This window comes from Dermacentor andersoni, unplaced genomic scaffold (assembly GCF_023375885.2).
Source record: "Dermacentor andersoni unplaced genomic scaffold, qqDerAnde1_hic_scaffold ctg00000039.1, whole genome shotgun sequence".
NCBI classification, from domain to species: domain Eukaryota; kingdom Metazoa; phylum Arthropoda; class Arachnida; order Ixodida; family Ixodidae; genus Dermacentor; species Dermacentor andersoni.
This window is the reverse complement of record NW_027314752.1, coordinates 1,013,100-1,033,545: the sequence shown is the minus strand read 5'-3', so window position 1 is coordinate 1,033,545 and position 20,446 is coordinate 1,013,100. Positions and strand designations below refer to the sequence as shown.

At 51.6% G+C, this 20,446-nt stretch overlaps 1 protein-coding gene across 1 annotated transcript; it reads right to left on the bottom strand.

Moving 5' to 3' along the window:
• Positions 1 to 329: 329 nt before the first annotated feature.
• Positions 330 to 14,422, bottom strand: LOC126526449 (uncharacterized). The gene is made up of 5 exons (XM_050174362.3): positions 14,185 to 14,422; positions 9,084 to 9,285; positions 7,614 to 8,174; positions 4,196 to 4,525; positions 330 to 1,473 (listed from the first exon to the last, which is right to left on the bottom strand). Exons 1-5 carry the CDS (start codon positions 14,238 to 14,240, stop codon positions 973 to 975), a joined length of 1,650 nt encoding a protein of 549 aa, XP_050030319.1. The 5' UTR covers positions 14,241 to 14,422; the 3' UTR covers positions 330 to 972.
• Between the last annotated feature and the right edge of the window lie 6,024 nt (positions 14,423 to 20,446).

Sequence of the window (20,446 nt, the reverse complement as noted above, 5' to 3'; positions counted from 1 at the left end):
CTGTCCGCGTACACAACTAACAAGGGAAAAGGCTACAATCTGGAGACAAATCCAAACCTATTCCATCCCAAGCCCCCATCGACTATCCAAAATCTACCCGGATGAAACCAAACCAAACTGTCAACATTGCAACTGCATAAAGGCTACGCAAAATCACATTTTTTGGGAATGCGAGGGAAACCCTCCTGCGCAGTCAATACTGCCAACTCCCTCCCACGAGACATCGAAGTCACTCCTGTCTACGACTGACTACCAGATTCGGGCAGAAGTAACCAAGTGGGCCAAAACGGTCGTGAGAAGCAATTGGCCACCACCCTTAGGACCACCGGCAAGGCGCAGCAGGAAATACAAGGACGCAAGTCAGAAACGCTAAAACCAAGGACAAAATAAATAGAAGTAAAATATCAGGAAGCTGCTTCCTCGTGCAAGGCCTGCTGTCATTATCTTGAAAACTGCTCATCAGAGCGTGGAGGCTGCGGCCACGTCAGATATCAATCGCCACGTGACCTCTCTATCTCCCAATCTCTGCGCCGGAGACTGACACACGCCGGCAATCTATAGACCAAGAACGTGCTGCTCAGTCGTAGTCCACCCTTTCGTAGATGCACGGAGACTGGCATGAGAGCTCGGACACAAGGATCCACCAGCTGTCTCTCGCTGTGGGCCTGCACACTCGATGATTTTACAAAGGCGCCTCTGCGCGCATGGCAATCTCCTGTCCAAAGCGTTGAGAAACGGTGAGCTCAAACACGAGTACGAACCTCATCGCGCGTCCCAAACCGGGGTTAAAGGGTTAAACATCGAGCACGTCGATGATGCCGAATCCCTCGCAGGGTCGTGGACAACGACGTCGTCGTTGAGTCAGGGTTTGGGACGCCTGCTAAACACGAGCCGCGACGTGTGCATAATTGCACCTCTGCAAGGTGACCGTCACGCAAGCTTCGTTCCCGTTGCTCATCTTAGAGCACGCGGTCACGATGACGACGACGGTGAGGTGAGAGCGCCAACGGGTGCAGCTCCCGCCATCGCGGTCTTGTTGCCGGGTCTCGCCCGCGGCGGCTGTCCAGGACAGGCGAGGTCGCGTCGCCTGAGCATCTTCATCCTCCGGCTGACGGCCTCCAGGAGCCGCGTCTTCCAGTAGTAGACCTTGGTGTCGCGAACCGAGGTGGCGTTGACGCAGTCGTTGCCGCCAAACTCGCACACGCGGTAGTGGTGTAGGAAGGCGACGCTCGAGGCCACGTTGACGGTCGTTTTTCCGGCCAGGAACTCCCAGACAAAGTGGTTGCCCACTTCCACGACGCTCTCGGGCTCCATGATGCACTTGGAGCGCTGCCGATGAGCGTGTAGGTGCAGCTTCCGCAGGGTCTTGCGAAGCGTCACCAGAGGGAGCTTGTCGCTGGCGGCCACTGGGTCGTCGGGCCACTGCAGGTAGAAGAAGGCGTTCCGGAACGAGTAGGCGCCTGCACGACCGCTCTGCAAGAAGAAGAAAAAAAGAATCACCACGGACGAATTTAATGACTTAGAGGGACTTGACTGAGGCAAGCGCCTAGATAGTAAGGGAGCGCGCGCACACACACGCACACACACACACACGCACGCACGCACGCACGCACGCACGCACGCACGCACACAAGACGAAAGAAAAATGGGCAGGGGATAAGCCCATGTCGCGGGTAAACCCTAGGTGGGGACGTTTTAGCAACCTGTGGACTGAAATCTGTAAAAACGGGTGTCGTAAAGATCATCTGTTTTTCTGATGTATAAGTATATCCGAGTACAGCTATATATACTCAGATTCTTTTTGCTGTCATGACAACTCATTGCAAATTTATGCACAATCACGGTCAAAGTGCAGCTTTGTGTGGGCTGAAGGGAAATTTATGACCTGACCGAGTGTAGTCACGCGGTGAGTGAAGAATAAATTGGCACTTTAGCCCGAAAGCGCAGCGTTCAGAACGATAGGAAGGCTTAGCGCTGCGGTCGAGCTTCTCGCACGGCGTTCTAACAGGACGAGGCAACGCGGCACGCAAGGCAAGTAAGTGCTGGCTGGTCCAAAAGATACGTGCCCCTTTGCACTCATCGGGCGCGTCCCTACTCTGGCGCGATGAAGAACGCCGGCAGCAGCGCTATACTATAGGCGTCGCTTGTCGTTTGTGCGCGGGGGGACCGATGGAAAACCTTTGTCAGCGCCCGGTGAAACGATTTGCCAAATTCAGCTGGACTTTTCCTGTTCGTTGCGCTCGGACCGGTGCATGCAGCACGGTGTGGCATGTGCACACGCAGCTCGTCAGGGACGCCGTTGTGTGCGCCCGCACACGACGCCCATGCCAGCAGCGGAAGCCGCAACGTTGTCCAGGCTCCGGCAGAGCCGATTGAGCGGTAAGTTGACGAGCACTTGACTTGCAGCGCTTCTGCAGACGCGTGCACTGCGCGTCGCTGGGGAGCTGCGACGCGTACGCGCCTCGATACCGACACGACACGATGGCGATGGCGCCGACGTCGGTGGCACGAGCGCGCCTCGACTGTCCCAATCATAGAGTTTCTCACTACATTACCTAGAGGGAAATATGGTGCTGCTGCGCTGTGGTATGCATGGGAATGCCGGTATATTGTGACTTCGGATTGGCATCGTTCTCGGAGAGACAGGACACCTTGAATACGCGCTTGGCAAGTACCGTTCCGTCTGTCACAATGATTCATTTTCTACTAAAACAGCACGGGGAAACCTGTTTTAGCTTTATTATTACGCGAAAGCATGTTTTGTTTAGCTATGAGAACTTGCTATCGTGTGTGCTACTATATGTTACGTAAAAAGTGTCAGCGGGCCGCTAAAGTTGGAGGACAGACGACACGGTTCGCGCTCGCTTTGAAACAGTTTGTCGTCTGTTCTTGCTTTTCTTCGCTTGGTCATGCATTGTAGGGTAGTAAAGATGTAATATGCCTGAATGGAAACATTTTATGGAGATTTTACTTTGAGAACGCGTTATTTGTGTAGCCATATCCACGTTTTAGACGAAGCCTCTTACAACACCAGCCAACACGAGCCTCGCAGACACATATACCGTCATTGCCATGACGGCACGGTGCCCCCTTAAGAAACTCCCATAGATGGTGGCGCCAGATTTCCCTCTAGGTGTTATAGTGAGAAACTCTATGGTCCCAATGGTTACTATAACAATGTAAAAAGAGAACGATGATGACGGAATGATGGCAACGTGTTACGTAACGATTGGTTCGTGTATTCAGGTAATGTCAGATTAGCGGTGGCCTCGTCCTGCTCGGAAGGTCTGGTGTACTGAGATCGGGACACGTACGCAGAGCGTGTGCCCGAAAAGTCGGGCTTCCGAGACGACAGAAGACAGACATATACTGTAGCCAACAGCCAACGAGATCCAGGCATATATCCCTGACAGCTCTAACGGCCCGGAGTCAGGGAGCAAGGTCCTAGCACCGCTGAGCAGGAGCGAGGTCCGACGCCACCTGTTAGTCCGGGGCTACCGGGAACCGGCAGCCGATATCCAGGGCGGCTGTGCGAACGGCGATTGTGAAGCGCCAGGCACAGGCACGCGTGTGTACGCGTGTGTGCTTGGGACAACCAAGTGCTCTGACCCGCGACCCTGTGCGCATCGTCACCCGCCACCGACGTCACCTCAAGCACTCCCTGCTAACACTATAGCACAATAAGTGGCAGCTGCACGAGCCCCAGCACACGTGACTTACGATGCGCCGTGAACTTCGACGTATCGTGAGTTCGTCGACGTTTTCTTCCGACTCGTAGGCCGCGCTTCTCTGGCAGTCGCGCAGAAACTCACAGAACTTCGTATTGGTAGAAACCGCGTTTTTGCATTGTGTTTGGTTTACGAGTTATACGTTTTGAACATTTGTCACTTTCTGGCACACTGTTTTACTATGATATTCCCGATCTATTGCGTTCATTCTCGGCGCACCGTACGTCGCGGCAAGCGTGACGAACGTTCCTTAAACATTACACAGCACTGGGTTGTGCCCGTAATTGACACTTCCAAGAGCTGAAAGAGAGCATGCAACGAAAGAAGCTCATTTGGGTCGGTTGGTATATGTACTTGGGCAATAATCGAAGACCATGCTGTGCGACGGGATATAACACAGACGAAGCACACAGCTAGCGCTCGCGCATGTCGGTTGCTGCATGTTTTGTTACTTGATGGATGTATACCTTGTTCCTGTCCTGGAGCCTTTTGAGCATGGTGGGTATGGTGATGTTGCCGGAGGGCACGATGAACTCGTCCAGGTCGATCATGGCCACCCATCGGAAGCGGTACATGACGCGGTACAGGCAGTCGTTGAGCGCGGCGAACAGGGCCTCGGTGCGGATCTCGCGCTGCGACGCGATGGGCAGCTCCCAGGGAAGAACGGTGGCCAGGTTCTCGCTCGCGTAGCGCTCCAGCAAGCATCCCACGTCGGGACCCACGGTGTGGTTGTAGAAGACGAAGTGCGACGCGCCCAGTGCCACGTTCAGCTCGATGAACTCGGCGAACTGCAAAACCTGTGATCGTGGGCCAAAAAAAAAAAGGGGGGGGGGCGATGGTTAGGCTAAGCATGGCCTCCGAGATCGGGCGGACGCGCGTGCTGCGCCCGATCTCGGAGGCCAAGAACGAATCGTCGAGTTTTCTACAAAAGGAACTAGCGAGAACTCTGGGGCTGCGCACGCTCAGCTATATACCACGTGAATTACTGTTAGTACGTGGACTTGTCTAATCCTCGTGCTCGTGGCTTCAAACATTACTGTGACGTTATTCACTATACATTGCATCCGTCTAAAATTCCAAGCACTCAGTGCCGGCGAATATGCACAATTGTTGCTAATTGTTACATTCTTAACGCAATATTTTGTTGAAAATGGTCGCTTTGAAAAGTCACAAAGTCGTGTGAAACCACAAGTAAGAAGTAAAGGCAAGTGAAAGACATGTCGCCACTTACGGCGACGAGGGAAGTTTGCGACAATTCGTGCTGTCGCTTCTAGCTCAACGAACTGAATGTCGCCACCAACACTATATAGACTGGCCATTAAAGCTGCTGTCACGAGTGTAATGACGCTGTGGCAGGGAATCCCGGCATTTAGTTGGCAGCTGGCCTGTCAAATAATCAAAGCCGTAATCGTTGGAAACGTCCTAAGATACGAACTGATTGTAACCGCTCACAAAGTTTTGCTGGTATCTGCAACTGTTCATGACTTCTGGACCAAAGTGCAGCGGTATTGTGGTTCGACATGCTTTGCCAATGCTTTGCCACAGTCCTTTAGTACCTGCTATACTCAGCGACGATCTCACGCATTCTGTAAAGGTTTCGTCCACAATACATCACCACACCCGCCATCTATGCTTGCGCGCTGTGAAGAAAAAAAAAAGGCTGAGAAACGTTGATATTGAAAGGACTTAGCCTTCACCGAGACGTCACCGAAATGATCGAAGATAAGTGGCTGACCGATACACATAGAATCTACAGCTTCCTTTCAAGAGCTCGAACAGAACCAAACTGAGTCACTACGAACCGAAGTGAACTCTTGAGTCACTATGCCTTTAAGAAGCTTTAGTTTATAGATACTAACCATCTTTGCAATAAAACTTGGCAGTTTTGCCGAAGGCGAAGCGTTGAAGGCGATAACGAGGCCTTGCATTGCGCTGGGGCTTTTCGCACCATGATGTTTCCTACAAAAAGTATTACGTGAAACGCTATGCCTCGCACGGTGTTCTAAAAAATTGGCAGGGGCTTAGCTCGGCTATGCCAGGATATACGTAGCGAAAGCTTAGTCATAGCATGGTTAGCCTTGGTTAATCTTGATTGCAAGTCCAGGTTAGTCTGGTTGTCTAGCTATGTTGCGGCGTTTAGCCAGTCGTTCGGCGCGCTGTTCGTCTGTTTCCTGGGCGATTCGTCTCCTCTTTATCTCGTTCCGATGACGATTCCAGGCCGCCTCCTGCTTTTCACAGTTTTCGCCGTCCATACTGCCGCCTCAACTGTGGTTGCGGCGCACGCGAGCTCTCGTTTTCAATCCTCGGACATGTTATCAGGCATGCGACGCAGCTGGCGAAGCGAGCGGAGGCGAGCGCAACGAAGAGGAACGCGGTGTGACGTCATACCAAACGGCGGGGGCGGAAAGGCGCGGCGCAGCGCCGGAACACCTGCGTCTCGGTACTACTAGTGGCGCATGCACAGTAGTGACTAGGGAGCGAGCGAGAGAGATATCCGCGGCGAGGCGCGCGTTGTGACGTCATGTGCCTCCTCGGATCACCGCCACGACGAAATCGCAAGTTCGCGGCCAGCAAAGCTTTCGCTTTAAATGCGCGGAGGCGACATGTTGCGGTGCAGCAGGCGAGACTACTGCCGTCGCGCCGCATAAACAGCGCCCTAGGTGTGCCAGGGGTCTCATAACGCTGGCGCTACGATCGCAGAACGCCGGCAGCCGCGCACGAGCGAACGGGAAACCGTCAGAGTTTGTCAATAAGGTGATTACGCTTGACGTTTGCTGTCTGTTCCGCTCAGACTGTAGTGTGTGTGTGTACCGCGCCGTGGTATACGCGCACAGCTCCTCGGCAGGAACGCGCCATGACGTGGCCGCGCACAAGGTTCATGCCGACGGCGAAGCCCAAAGCGAGCAGACCGTGACGATGCGTCCACTTTGTAGTTTTACCAACCAAACGCACAGCGTGCCTCTGGAGGCCAAGCTTTCCACGCGCGAGCTGCGCCTGCGCCGTCAACACCAGGACGGCACGACGACGGCGGCGTCGAGAGCGCGCGCCACGTGTCTGTGTATGAAACGAGTGAACACACTATAGCAGAATGTCTCAGAATAAGGGTTGAACGACGGGTACTGCGCCAGCAGAAGAAAAATAGTCACGGGCACCTATAGGTATCCCTACGTGCGTGAATGCGAAAGCATTTCGACGTCTTCCCAACGACTATACTCATTTTACCAAACGTAATGATATTGTTTTCACGTTCCCTCGTGTCATTTCTCGCATGACGTGCCTCGGCCTGGTTCGCGTACTTGCGTGGACGTCCAAAGGAGCCGGGAAGAACTACTGTCTGAGAAGTCGAAGTCGAAGGTTCGCCCATCGAAGCGCACGACAGAACTCGCCGAAATCACCGCACCGACTGGCGGCGGCGCGACGCTACATATACATCGGCCACGGGCGCGGTCTGTCTCTGTGACCTGTCTCTGTCCCTGTGACGTGACATTTTGTACCATCTCCGTCGAAGGTTCGTCCATACACAAGTGATTCCACGACCCAATGCAACCATAATTTGCAATTTGCCATTCCGGGCAAAAAAAAAAAAAAAGAAATGCGTGATTTTACATCTCGGAGGTACATATGACACGCAAGATGCTTGAGACAAAAGACTCCATTAACCAGTACGAACACTAAGTATAGGTTGTCATCGCAAGTAAAATTTTCCAGGAATGTGCATCTTGGATACGCATATGATATGCAATAGACTTCATGCAAGAGGCTTCGCGAACCAGCACAAACGCTAAGTATCGCTTATTATTCACAAGTCGAGGATTGCGATACGACTTGCGACTTGGACGACGGGGCGAAAGTCGCGAAAGGGCCGGCCGTACAGAGAGAGCGTACCTTGTTGTACTCGTAGTGGATGGGCTTGACGCAGACGGCGAGCTCGCGCTCCTCCGGCAGGCGGCTGTCGAAGTCGTCGTCCTTGCGGTGGACGGCCATCAGGTTGCGCGGCATGCTGCGGTCGTTGAGGCGCTGAATGGCCACCCACAGGGGCACCTCGCCCGTCACGCCCGCGGGCAGCGGGCAGAGCAGGAAGAAGGCGCTGTAGCGCAGGTTCCAGTTCTCGCGGATGAGCTTGTTGGAGGCGAGCACGGTGGCCGACTGGAAGGCGCCGTCGTGCTCGCCGCCCACCACGCGCCAGAAGAGGCGGCACACGACGCGGTCCGTGAGCCGCGTGCGCGCCGCGGCCACCACGCGCACCATGCGCACCCGGCGCGCGTCCAGGTACGCGGAGAAGACGTAGAAGCGGTCGTTGGTGCGCCGCACCCGCTGCCAGCGGTCGCCGCGCGTCTCGGCCAGCTCGACGAGCGTGCTCATGTTGACGTCGCCGGGCAGGTCGCCCTCGCGGTCGGGGCTGCCCGGGAACAGGCCGGAGTCTCCGCGGCGGCCGTCGTCCACGGACTGCCAGAAAGGAAAGTATTATACACAGCGTATACACACGGCGCTTTAACGAAGGTGGCTTTAACACTTGTCGCTCTCCGCTGCCTGTAATTTTGTAATGAAATGTTATTTCCGGGTGATGGGGCCAGTCAAGCTGTTAAATGCAGCTTTTTCCCCATCACACCTAACCACGTTCATGTGCACTTTCATGTACCTGCCATGTGGTTGAATAAACTCAAACTCAAACTCAAGGTGATCCGATTTCATCGAGACGGTGCGTCGTTTCTTTAGCGTGGTTAGATATCATTTGCTGTCGCAATTGAACTCTGCGCGATTGCGCATCTCGGAGGGACAATGATGCTTCGAGAACCTGTGGAAACTTACAGCGTATCAGTCACTTTCTTCCTCCCGATTTCGCCTACTGTCAGTTTTCGTCGTCTTTCTGCTCAGCTAACTTCGGTATCAAGCCATACCTGAGTTTTCTTTCTCGTTGCTTTTCGGCTGTAACATTTTGACACAGGCGGCCCCTTTTAGTAGCCACAGCTACGATTCTTCGCTGCTTGTGAAGAAAACGCTCTTAGATAACGGGCGCAGATGTCCGCGAGAAAATTGCGAAAATGTGTCTAGACGCAAGACATTGCAGCATAACTTGCACTACACTGCGTTGCAGTGCCATATCTTATACTTTGTGCGAGAAATTGGGCCGCGACAAGCCGGAGTGCGCGGTGGTACGGTGGGATCACGATTAAATTGGGCCGGCGAGGTAAAAAAACACGCAGCGGAAAAGCCAGATCTCCAATCGACGTCTCGCTCGAGCAAAAGCGATTCCCTACAAACACACTCTCTCTTCAAATGATGTTGCGGCCTTCTGGGAACATTGGAAGCGAGGTTCGCTTCACGAACATGCACGCACTAACGCGTCTAGTCTACCTGGAAGAGGCTGTCCAGGATGCCGGGCTCCAGGGGGTCGAGCACCCGGTTGGGCGCGTCGGACACCAGCTGCGTGAGGAAGAGGCAGCCGAAGAGGAGCAGGAACACCAGCGCCATGTACACGGAGAGGAAGCGGCGGTCCACCGCCCGTCGACTGCTGCTGGTGCCGCCGTACGAACCCGCGCCGACGCCGCCTCGATGCCTGCGTGCGCGGTGAAGATGCGCGTTGCGGTGTATCCTCGTGCGACACATTGTGCATTGCGACGGACGTTGCGAGTTCAATGTTCTTATTTTTTCTTTTTGGAAATGAAGCTTGGAAGCAATCAGGTAAAAAAAAAGGCATGATTGAATGTGAAAAATCACATGCATGCAGAAGGGTTCTGAAATAACTTAGGCTTGTTCCTGTCGGCTTGCGTGAAAATTTATACTATTGTGTCGTCACAGGCGACGAAAAGCACCCGTGAAGTGCATTTCGAATATTGTGTGTAGACTCGAAAATTCTAGATGTAGGATCAACGTGCCAACCTGCCGCACAATCTTGTATCTTCATCTTCAGGCAGAGAAAATCGGTTTTTACGACAAGAAGCGAGAGGAAACGGTTAACTTATCCACGTATACGGAGATGCTGGCTTCCGTATCTAATCTGGGAACTTAAAAAAAAGGGGGGAGGGAGTACATAATGGTAGCAGAATGTTATACAATAGAAACTGCAGCTTCGAAACTAGTTAGCTATCTTCGAGTCTGTGGAGAATGTATAGAACTTGGTTCCATCGACGCTTCGTCGATAGCTCGACCGAGTCTTCGTCGGGATTGGATCCCTTCGCGGTGTGCGGCGTCTACTGCGTATATATGCTTTTTTATTACCTGTGTGAACTCCTCAGGCATGCACATACAACATTTCACCAAGGACAAATTTATTGTTTGGTTGCAGTGTTTTCGTCACCACTCCGTATGCCCGGCTTCTGTATAGATATTCCGTGCGGTGCTGCTTGTCTTCTGTTGCACTCGAATTCCCGTTAGTTCAACTCTTGCGGGACCACAATTAAGGTTTGCTCGAATCATTCGAAAGGCCTAATCAACAGAGGCGACAAAACGAAGAAAAAGATTAATGCGTTCGGTGCATCGCGAGCGTGCTTTTTCTTCGCGCCGTATTTCTCGCCAGTCTGTTTCCCGCTCAAGTAACCATTCTAAATACTATACTGAAAAAATCATTTTCTTGGCCTCGGTATAAAACGCCGTGCAATTGCCACACGACGCCATGCCGAACGTTTCGAGCAAGCCGACAGCTGAATATGGGGGCGTAACACGGCACGACACAAGCGAGAACGGATGGCTTCACGGGTGGATGGAGCGTCGGCCACGAAGAGAGAAAAACGAAACAGCGTCGCGTCAACGGTTGCAGAAAGCTTGAAAACAAGATATTCAGCCGACGGCTTTACTGCTAAAGCCGTCTGCTGAATATCTTGTTTTCAAGCTTTGAGTAACCGTTGCACTCATGAGAGGCCGATGATGGAAGTCGGGGGGGGGGGGGGTCGAATTAACCGAAGAGGCGCGATTTCGCGTTCCAACTAAACGAGTTTTCCTTTCATAGCAACGTGTGGTTTCTCTCTGGGACGTTCCAGTGCGCCAGAATTATGCGAAAAATCTAATTAATTGAGGTCGTACATGGTTATGAATTTTACTTCTCAATAAAAAAAAAATTCCTAAAGTGGTCTAAATCCTCCTCGTATGCGTAGGCCCTACACGACCGGCGCTCCCAGCGGGATGGGCTCACGATAAATCCGGTAAAATTGAATTCCGTACGGTGAGTAAGAGCCACATTGTATGAGAACAACAATAGAGCGAACGTGGGCTGCTAAGTATTGTTTCGAGTTATTTTTTTAAAGCCGTGTGCCTTAGAATGGGCTCGTCGTGCGGCAACGGCGTTCCCTTTGTTTTTTTTACGTGATTCGCATTCCCCGAACAGGGGATTTTTCCACCGTGTCCCACGCTCGCGCTTATTTACTCCCGCCACCAGCTGCCAGAAGTTTCCCTCCCCAGGTTTTCACAGAATGGTGCATAAACGCTGTGCTTTCTCCAGTGCACGCACATAAGCTGAACTCCTGTCCTCTCTCTCTCCCTCCCTCTCTGGACGTTTAGGACAGCGACCTGGACAAAGTCTAGTTCACCTGCCTGCCTTTCTGTTCTTCAGTATTGCTCACCTTTGTTCTTGAAAACTGCACATTTACAGCGCGAATAGACACTACGTGATGGCGCACAGTTAAACGACATGAGCGCAGGACTTCCATCTGTTTATTTACATAGAAAACATCACCAATTTCAATTAGGCCGATTTATGCCAACCCTACCTTGGTCAACCCAACTTCGGTCAGACCAACTTCGGTCAGACAAACTTCGGTCAGACAAACTTCGGTCAGACAAACTTCGGTCAGACAAACTTCGGTCAGACAAACTTCGGTCAGACAAACTTCGGTCAGACAAACTTCGGTCAGACAAACTTCGGCCAAACCAACTTCGGCCAAACCAACTTCGGCCAAACCAACTTCGGCCAAACCAACTTCGGCCAAACCAACTTCGGCCAAACCAACTTCGGCCAAACCAACTTCGGCCAAACCAACTTCGGCCAAACCAACTTCGGTCAAACCAACTTCGGTCAAACGAACTTCGGTCAAACGAACTTCGGTCAAACCAACTTCGCTCAAACCAACTACGGTCAAACCAACATCGGTCAAACTGATCTCATTCGGCTGGCTGTGCTCCGACTGACGTCAAGATGTCCTCTTTCTTCTTTACTTTCACTTGCTTTCGCGTTAAAACGATGGCGAAAGATAGGCGTTAATTTAGCCTTACGCTGAACATTTATTACACAAGACCACTTGGGAAGATTTCATCCCACACGTCGTGCTTTCCTTGGATTCACTGTCAGCTTTACACGGTGACTGTACTTGACTGAAATGAAGTCCCCTCTAGTTTCCCTTCCCGTTTCGACCAACCGTCGTCTGCAACATAAGAAAACAAAGCTTGTCCGAACCGTGTTCAGACGTCGCTTTTAGCAGTGTCAACGTTGACGCCGGTTCTCTCTCTTTCTCCGTGTCGTGTCCTTTGCCTAGACGTCGAAGTGACGGCGACAAAAGTAAAAAATACGGAAGTGTATAACGGCGAGGCATGTCGGAAGCGTGGACGGCTGTGCCTGCTTCGGTGACGTCCAGCCCAGGCATCGCCCAGGCTGTCAGCGCCGAAGACGCGCCAGCGTGTCACGAAAGGCGAGGCTGCGCAATATAAACGTCCGCAGGATAAACAGGCGTCGGCCCTCCGGCGCCGACGGCTCGCAGGGTTGTGGGAAAGTCGTTTCCGGGCGACAAGGTGTGCGTGCGTTCAGAGTATAACACAACTAACAGTACAATAACAAATAATCAGGCACCATTTTAACAGACGATTCCCCACTTTATTCTTAAAGTAAGCTTGCTTTTAGGTTGGCAGGGCACGCTGTCAGACTGAGAAAGTACCACGTTTAAATGAGTTTTTGTAAAGGTACATTGAATTGTGCGAAGTTTTATGTTCTGGAACCGAAAGGAAACAGCAAAAGAGGCAGAGAAGTCGAGACAAGGCTCTGCGGATGTTATTTATCTTCTTCGTCCGGCGTTTCACGCGGTAGGAAGTTCCAGACTGTTCTGCGACACTTGTTGGGCCTCCTCTCGGAAATTTGAGCACGCGCTGCTGTGACTGATAAGAGCAGGCGGGTGTAACTACGTATGCGCCCTTCGGTCTTACGCCACCGGATGCGACGCTGCCTCTGCGTATACGGCAGTGTCGGGGCGATTTTTATATTACATCGAAAGCGCTGTCAATGTAGCCTTGCGGAGTTTACGGTAATGCGGTGCCGCGCACGCGACACGGTCGCGAGCCCCGCGCAAGGGCCGTATTTCTCTATCGCTATAGCGCACTATTGCGATTGAAGAACCAGACTACTTAACGAAGCGATACATGAGGTGCACAAACAAACAAAAACTATGCAGCGTGTAATATTATGCACTGTTTATGTTTACGCACCACCAGTGCCAGGAGTTAATGCAAGTCGGAGAGAAAGAGAGAGAGGGGGGAGTATATGTGCGGCCTCCCAATCACCCGCTGCCATAGGTAACAGCATGTCCGTCACCACGATTGAACTGCCAGTACAAACAGTTATCGCCTGTATATATAGTTTCTTGTGCACGCGCGCCATGCTGCTTAGTTAGTTTCTGCGCTTCATTTTGGTATGGATGACTGCGATACGATGCGTCTATAGATTCAGCCATCCGTCACCTGTCACGCGACAGATTGGTCACAGCAGCAGCCATGGCAAAGACCGTCTTGTACAGCACGGAGGAAGCGAAGAACTATAGGAGAGAACATTGCGCAACACGCAATGCCACGCGAGTCGGACCAACACCTGATCGTCACGACAGTGCGCTCAGGCACGTGCTAATGCTTCGGCTCTGCAGGCAGAGCTATAGGGCATGCAGGCAGCCGAACAAGTGCTGAATCGATTAAAAATCATGTAGGGAACCAAACGACCTCGGCCAATACGCCGGGACTCAGAGGTCCTGGCCATACGCCTAGCATGCATCTGGAAATGATGAAACATGCAGTTTCATGTGCATTGACTTGCTGTCTGCCTGTGAACTGTAGCAGACGACGTATGAGCGCGATCATCCGTTAATCCATAGCCTAAGAGATGATTGCGCGCGCTGGAAAATCTTCCGGCGCACGCAATCTCGTATGTCGTGGTTACACGTACAAACTTCAAGACTGCGCTAGTCGATCACCAGAGCGTGTCAAACGGCACGGGCTCCTGTGCCCACGATGATAAGGCTTGTGGCTGTACAAACGCACACAACATACAAAAGAAGCATGCAGTAGCAGGCACCTTGAGTGTCTGGTTTATGCTAGTGTCCCGGATGAATGCTAATAGCGCTTTCGTTGCGCCCAAAGCACTCGTAGCGATGCTCCGAGGACCAAAAATGCGTCACAGCTCGAAGAAGTTGCCGCGTAAATTTAAATCAGGTCTGGGGCCCCTTCCGCGTTATGTAAAAATGTGCAATAAGATAACACGAATCCCGACCTGTGGTAGGCGCTGAGGTAGCCTCCGTAGCCGGGCGGTCTTTTGCGAGTGGCCATGGCGTCTCCAGTGGCGGAACCCGGGCAAGACCAGGGCGACCCCACTCCCACCTGGTGCAGCAGCCGGTCGTGGGTCGTGCAGCACTGGGGCGGCGCGGACGGCGTCGAACGGCGATGGTAGCACTCGCTGTGTTGGCACGACGTTGTGCTGGTTGGGATGTATCCGCCGCGTCGAGCTTGGTTGTCCCCTGGGTTCACGTCGGCAGCAGCAGCGACTGGTCCGCGGCAGCTCCGCACAGCGCCGTTGGTTCAGCGCCGCCGGCGACGACCGCGGTGGTCACAGATCGCTGCTACGATGTCTCTCTCTCGCTCTCTCGAGTTCGCACCTGCGCATGCGTGGAAAAGAGTCCTCCTTGTCACACGTGTAGTACGCGTGCGTGCGCAATCGAGTACAATGTAGGCGGTTCTGGGGTTACAGAGCATTTCCCGTTACCGCGCACGCAGTGGTAGAACAGCGCATACTTTGCGTTAGATGCTTTCAGTAGTTTCCTTTCTGTCCATCCTGCTCGTACTGTGATTTGTGTTAATGTTACCCGTCATCGTGGCCGAGGCGCCGGTTAGAAAAGACCCTTCAGTTGCGCCACCAGTGAAGAGTTTAAATGGTCTGACGAAACTGAATGATTTATTGTACAGGGAGAGAGAGAAGGGAGGAAGGAAAGGCAGGGAGGTTAACTAGACGGTCCAGTTTGCTACCCTACACGTGAGGAGAGAGATGGGGGAGTAAACGAAAGAGAGGAGACATGGGTGTTGATCGCACTTTCATATGCGCTAAGCCATCGTACCGCTCTCGTTTGTAACCAGCAGCTAAAACCACCCGGAACCAGCAAGAAGCCAGGTGAATGCATGCTAGGGACTGGACAACAAAGTGGTTCAGCTGGTCAGTCACTTATACGTGGTCTCCTCTCTCTCTCTGTCTAAATCTGTTCGTGTTACAAAAAAAAAAAAAAAATATGTATACACCTATGATGTCTGCAAGAGCAGGCGGGGTAATGTGCTGTAAACATAGCTTTAACGAAAAAAAAAAATATGTGTACACCTATGATGTCTGCAAGAGCAGGCGGGGTAATATGCTGTAAACATAGCTTTAACAGTGCGGCTACAAGAAAGGTGAAAACCTGCCGCGGTTGCTTAGCGGTGAAGGCGTTGCCCTGATAAGCGCGAGGCTGCGGGTTCGGTTACCGGCCGCGGCGGCCACAATCCGATGGGGGCGGAGTGCGAAAAACGTTCGTGTGCTATGCATCGGGTGCACGTTAAAGAACACCAGGCGGTCAAGATTAATCCAGAGTCTCCCACTATGGCGTGACATACAAAAATATCGTGGTTTCGGCACTTGAAACCCTATAATTTATTTGAACATAAAAAAATATGTGACAAGAAGAATGTTACACTGTGTCACCTTTGTTGCGTCCGTCTTGTGGATGCTACATGACCATTGCTTTAAATATAAACCGACTAGGCCAAGGAAAACAAAGTCTGAGGACACCTAAACAATTCTTAAGAGTTGTGAATGCGAAAGCACTGGTGTCCAAGTGGACGCCGCTGAGCGGTCCCAAGAGTTATAAAACTCCTCACGGGCAAGCGAGCGCGTAGAGACGCTTGGCCAACGCCTCCTAGATAGCACAAGGCCGGTGCACTTCGATCCGTGACGTCATGCTACCTTGCTCGACTGCCACATAATCTAATGGGGACGCTCCCGAGCAAGCCGCGGTGATTTTGACGTCACCACTTCCGGCCCGCCAGGCTTGGCAATAGAAATTTCGGTCCGAGTAGCATCGTATCACAAAGCAGAGTGCACACGCCTACTATCTGGGAAGCGCTCGTTTCGCCCAGTGGGCAAGGCACTCGGCATGTGAGCGTGGTGTCTTAGGTCACTACCGCGAACGTATTTTTTTTTTCGCATTTATTCTGTTTTTATACATCCGTTTTTATAGCGATTTCCGAGACGCGAATTAAAACGTAGGCGAGAGGTTGCGCGGACAAGGAACGCGCGGATAACGCCGGCTTCCGAGAGCGAGAGAGGGTGACGTGGCGTCGCGGCGATGCCCTCTCCACTCACGCAACATCTGGCGTGCCAGCGCGGCAGCAAGAGGTGTTCCCTTTCGCTCGGTCCACTCCGTCGAGGTGCGCACGTGACCTGGCGTCGCAACCAATGGGAATTTAGGTGCCGCTTCGCAGCTACGTTCGCCGGCTTTTTCGCTCAATGGGCCATTTGATGCTTGCTTATCAAAAGTTCTGTAATGGCCATCGTGGCGGTTTTTCAGATGCGTTCAAATAACGAACCCGTTTAAGCGCCGATGACGTCGCTCGGATAACATGCCAAATCCTTTGGCTGCGCAAACACCGTTTTCCGCCTTTCGTTGCTGCTGCGCATCAACATTCGTACAACCTTCGTCGATCTTTTGCAATTTTTTTCTGTTTTTCTTTCTTTCTTTTCTTTTTCGTTTGCTTTTTCTCACGTATTTATTTCTGTCCACATGCGCGTCGCATGGAGAAAACACTCTTTCACGTCGGTGCCTATGCGTTAGGCGCAACCGTTGAGCTACGTCTGACGTAGGTACGACGCGCGAATCGTAATTTAACGAAAGCACGAGCCTTCGGTATGTACCGCGTGTCCCAGCTAACGTTGTCCAAGCTGTTGATGTAGTGGCCGCACGTCTACCGATAACCTACACGTGCGCTACTGCGACACGCCCCTTTGATAAGAGCTTATATACCGCGGCGCCGAGCGTAGCCGGCGCACTTCCTCCCAGCTTATCACAGTCGGCAGCCCAGCTGTGCTGGTGCTCGCCAGTCACCTTGTCAATGGAATAAAGCAATTCCCTTTGCGTACTGTCCCTGCAACCGCCTGGTTCCTGCCTGCCTGGAAGAACACCACAGTTGATCGAAAAAAAAAGGAGGTATTAAACAAAGGAGGTATTAAACAAACACGGTGCGAGATACAAACATGAGACTTGCGGTGTTCGGTCGTCAGAGAGCCGACGATCGCGCACCGTAGGTCTTGCAATCGTGCCTTCCGTCACGTTTCATTTTCTTTTTGTTTTAAGGTTAACAGGTTGCATGGCTAACGTTAGCTCCCTACACCCTACATTACGTAAGTGCCACGCATCCGCAGACAAGTATACTGTGCACTTCGGGGCTTTTACGCAGCTCCTGCTCACTGAGAGTTGTATACGAAACGTCTATCCGATGCACCTGCGCGCGACGGTTAAGTTCTTCGCTCTTTCTGCGCCTTTGGCTGTTGGTGTTATCCCCCCCCCCCCCCTCTTCATCAGGCGCGATCTGTTCGACTGATTCGTGGTGTTTACCGCCACAGAGCTAGCCTGGTGCTAGGAGGGAACGCCATACAGACGATAGCTCGGAATTACTTTCGACCAGTTTTTTTTTTTAACGTGCACCTAAATACAAGCACACGAGCATTTGACAATCGGGACAGATAAGAAACACGATATGGCAAGCCGGAACGTTCTCTTTTCAGAGAGCAAGGACAAACAAAAAAATAAAAAAGGCACAGTGGTTAGCAGGAATTCCCGCCGGTTTGCTAAAAAAAAAAAAAAGAACAACACTGTGAGAGGAGAAAGAGGGAAACAGAAAAGCTTAGGAGAGGAGGAGTAGACAGAGAAAAGTACAAATCGAGGGCAGTGGCACATCAGGTGGTCGATGTTCATTTAGCCGCACACATCCCGTGGTGTCGGCCGTTTCGATTAGTGTTCGGAAAGTTGTCGCGTATGAAAGCGCGAAAAAAAAAAAAATGCCAGCGTGGTATTTGTATGCCGTGGATTGATTCGAGAAAGTTGTCTTGGAGAAGAAACGCGGTGGTCTAGTCGACGTGTAAGAAGCATGGTAAAAAGAACACCGGGCCATAAATACGCATGGAGCACATCAAACCCACACCGCTCTAACCAGTAAGTCAAGGTTACAGCACGCACATTACTTCTATGCAAAACTCGGCGTTAAGGCAAGGACGAATAAATAAATAGACAACACGAGCTATTTCTTTCTTCGTGTCTTGTGTTATTAGCGCCGAATTTTGTACACAACCATGAATCATATCCAACTAGACCAACTTCCAGTCCTAATTCAACGTTGCTTTTAACGAGACGCTTTAAAGCGATTTGTAGGGTACACATCTGCAATACCATATGGATGAGTCTTACTGTAATCGTAGGCTTGATGCAACCTACGTCCAATCCCCCCTTAAAAGGTAATGCAAAGCGACCTGGCTGTCTTGCGCTATACTACGGAATTTCTGAGCTATCCCACCGTGACGTATTTTAACAGCGTTCGCTTGGAGGTAGCTCGTTGTTCATCTACACAGAAAGATTGTATTGTGTTAGAGAGCAACCAAGGTCCGAAGTTATGAACTTTGCCAGCTGTTCCAAGGCGGCAAAAACTGCTTCAGTGCGCGATGTAATTGAGCGACGTCCCACTGACATCTGCGTTGCGCTTTCATAGCGATATTTAAATAAAAATTGCGGCTTTCGCTTTTCTTTTTCCTCTAACAAACCGACCGCATACAGCAAAATAATGAACACGTAGTTTGAAGGGATTAGTGCTTTAGTGGTTTTCTTTAAGCGTGAATACATTCACTTCTGTAAATATTGCCGCACTAGAGAGCGCAGGACGCACCCAATAAAACGGCAGGCTAGAGATGTTCCCCTCTCGGACGACAAGCGCCACAACAAATGTCTGCAGCACGCGTAACGTGAGGACAACATGCCGGTGCATGCCGTCGGCGCTGGCGGCCTGAAGGGCTTGGGCCCGCGGCTAGCGATCTATGTCGGTTAACCGCGTAATATTTAGCGAACAGACGACCAGCGAACCGAGACTGCGGCTATACAATTAACGTAAACTTTTTTTTTTACGATGTCAGGGATAGCCTGCGTAACTACGTCGGAGGATAACATTTTCCCACCGCCCCCCATAATCATCGTCTTCATCTTCCCCATCCGCCATCTGTGCCTCGGCACGCTGCAGCGATACGTGCGCATCGAGCTAGCTCCTTTTAATATCTGCAAGTAGTTGTTGGTTTTCTGTTGGTACCGGAATAACGAGAACGAGAGGTGTCGTACACGGTCCCCATAACAACGTGCGCGCCTTGATGGGAGTTCGTGGAGCTGCCAGCAAAAAAAAAAAGAAAAAAGAAAAAAAGAGAAAGAGAGAAACAAAAAGCGAGAGAGAGAAAAGAAAAATATATATACCGGGACGGGTGGAAGCGCGCGCACAGAAGCTACAGGACGAGTGCGCGGCAGATACAAAACGCGGGGGGAACCCGCGTTCCCATGTGTACTCACCCCGATCTGACAGCGCGGCGCCGGCTCGCCACTAAATTGGATTGCGGTGCGCGGCTGGGCGCAAACAGTAGTAACCACGTCCGCAGCTAGGCGCCTTTAACCACGTTAGCGAGGAGCGCGCGGCGGACTGTGTTGCACTACGTTCGCTCGCTGACAGCTGCACCGCTCTCAAATAACGAGTTTCTCGTGTGCGCGCAAAAAAGAAATAAGAACAGGAAGTTTCAGACATATGGAGTTGGTCCAATCGCACGAGGGAATTCGCTATGTTAGACAGAAAGAGAAACCGAAGAGAAAGGGCGACGAACAATTAAAAATAAAAATTAGCCAAGCTTGGCTTCGCGAACGTTGCTATGGGAACCTTCCGTGAACTTTTAAGCTTGAACGTGACGGCAGAAGTGTCCATTGGGACTCTCGAATGAAAGCGAAACAAACCGTAGCCTGCCAAAGAGGGGCAGCTGTCAAATTAATGGGAGAGGTTGTCAAAGACCATATCAATGTTCGTTTCATTCCGTTTTGAGCAAGGTTCAAGTAAAAGAAGAAAGAAAAAGGGAGAGGCGGAGCCGGTCATTAGACTTCAGTGTTTCCTCTGGGGCTAAACTTGTTTGCGGCGATAGTTCGACAGGCAGTCACCGGGTAAACCACCGTCTTTCCACGTGTTTGTTTGCTTGTTTGTTTGTTTCCTCTGATGGCTTATATCCACTATTGAGAATTGGCCAAGATTCGGATGGAATTAGGAGGAAGAGAACTTAGTACTGACGAGAAAACAATTTTATTTTGTTATAGCGGAAGCTTGACAAGCTTGCGCTATAACAATAGAAGATATGCCGTACCAACAAGCCCCTATTGCTATCCTCAAGAAAACAATGGTAGCATTCGGGGAACAAAGCAACTGAATATAACACATTGCACAAACAA

Coding starts and splice junctions, on each gene's coding strand:
- LOC126526449 (XM_050174362.3), bottom strand. CDS start 14,240: ATGGCCACTCGCAAAAGACCGCCCGGCTACGGAGGCTACCTCAGCGCC. Junction 9,286..14,184: donor TACCTCAGCGCCTACCACAG/GTCGGGATTCGT, acceptor CCGCGCACGCAG/GCATCGAGGCGGCGTCGGCG. Junction 1,474..4,195: donor GGCTCCAGGACAGGAACAAG/GTATACATCCAT, acceptor TTCTTCTTGCAG/AGCGGTCGTGCAGGCGCCTA.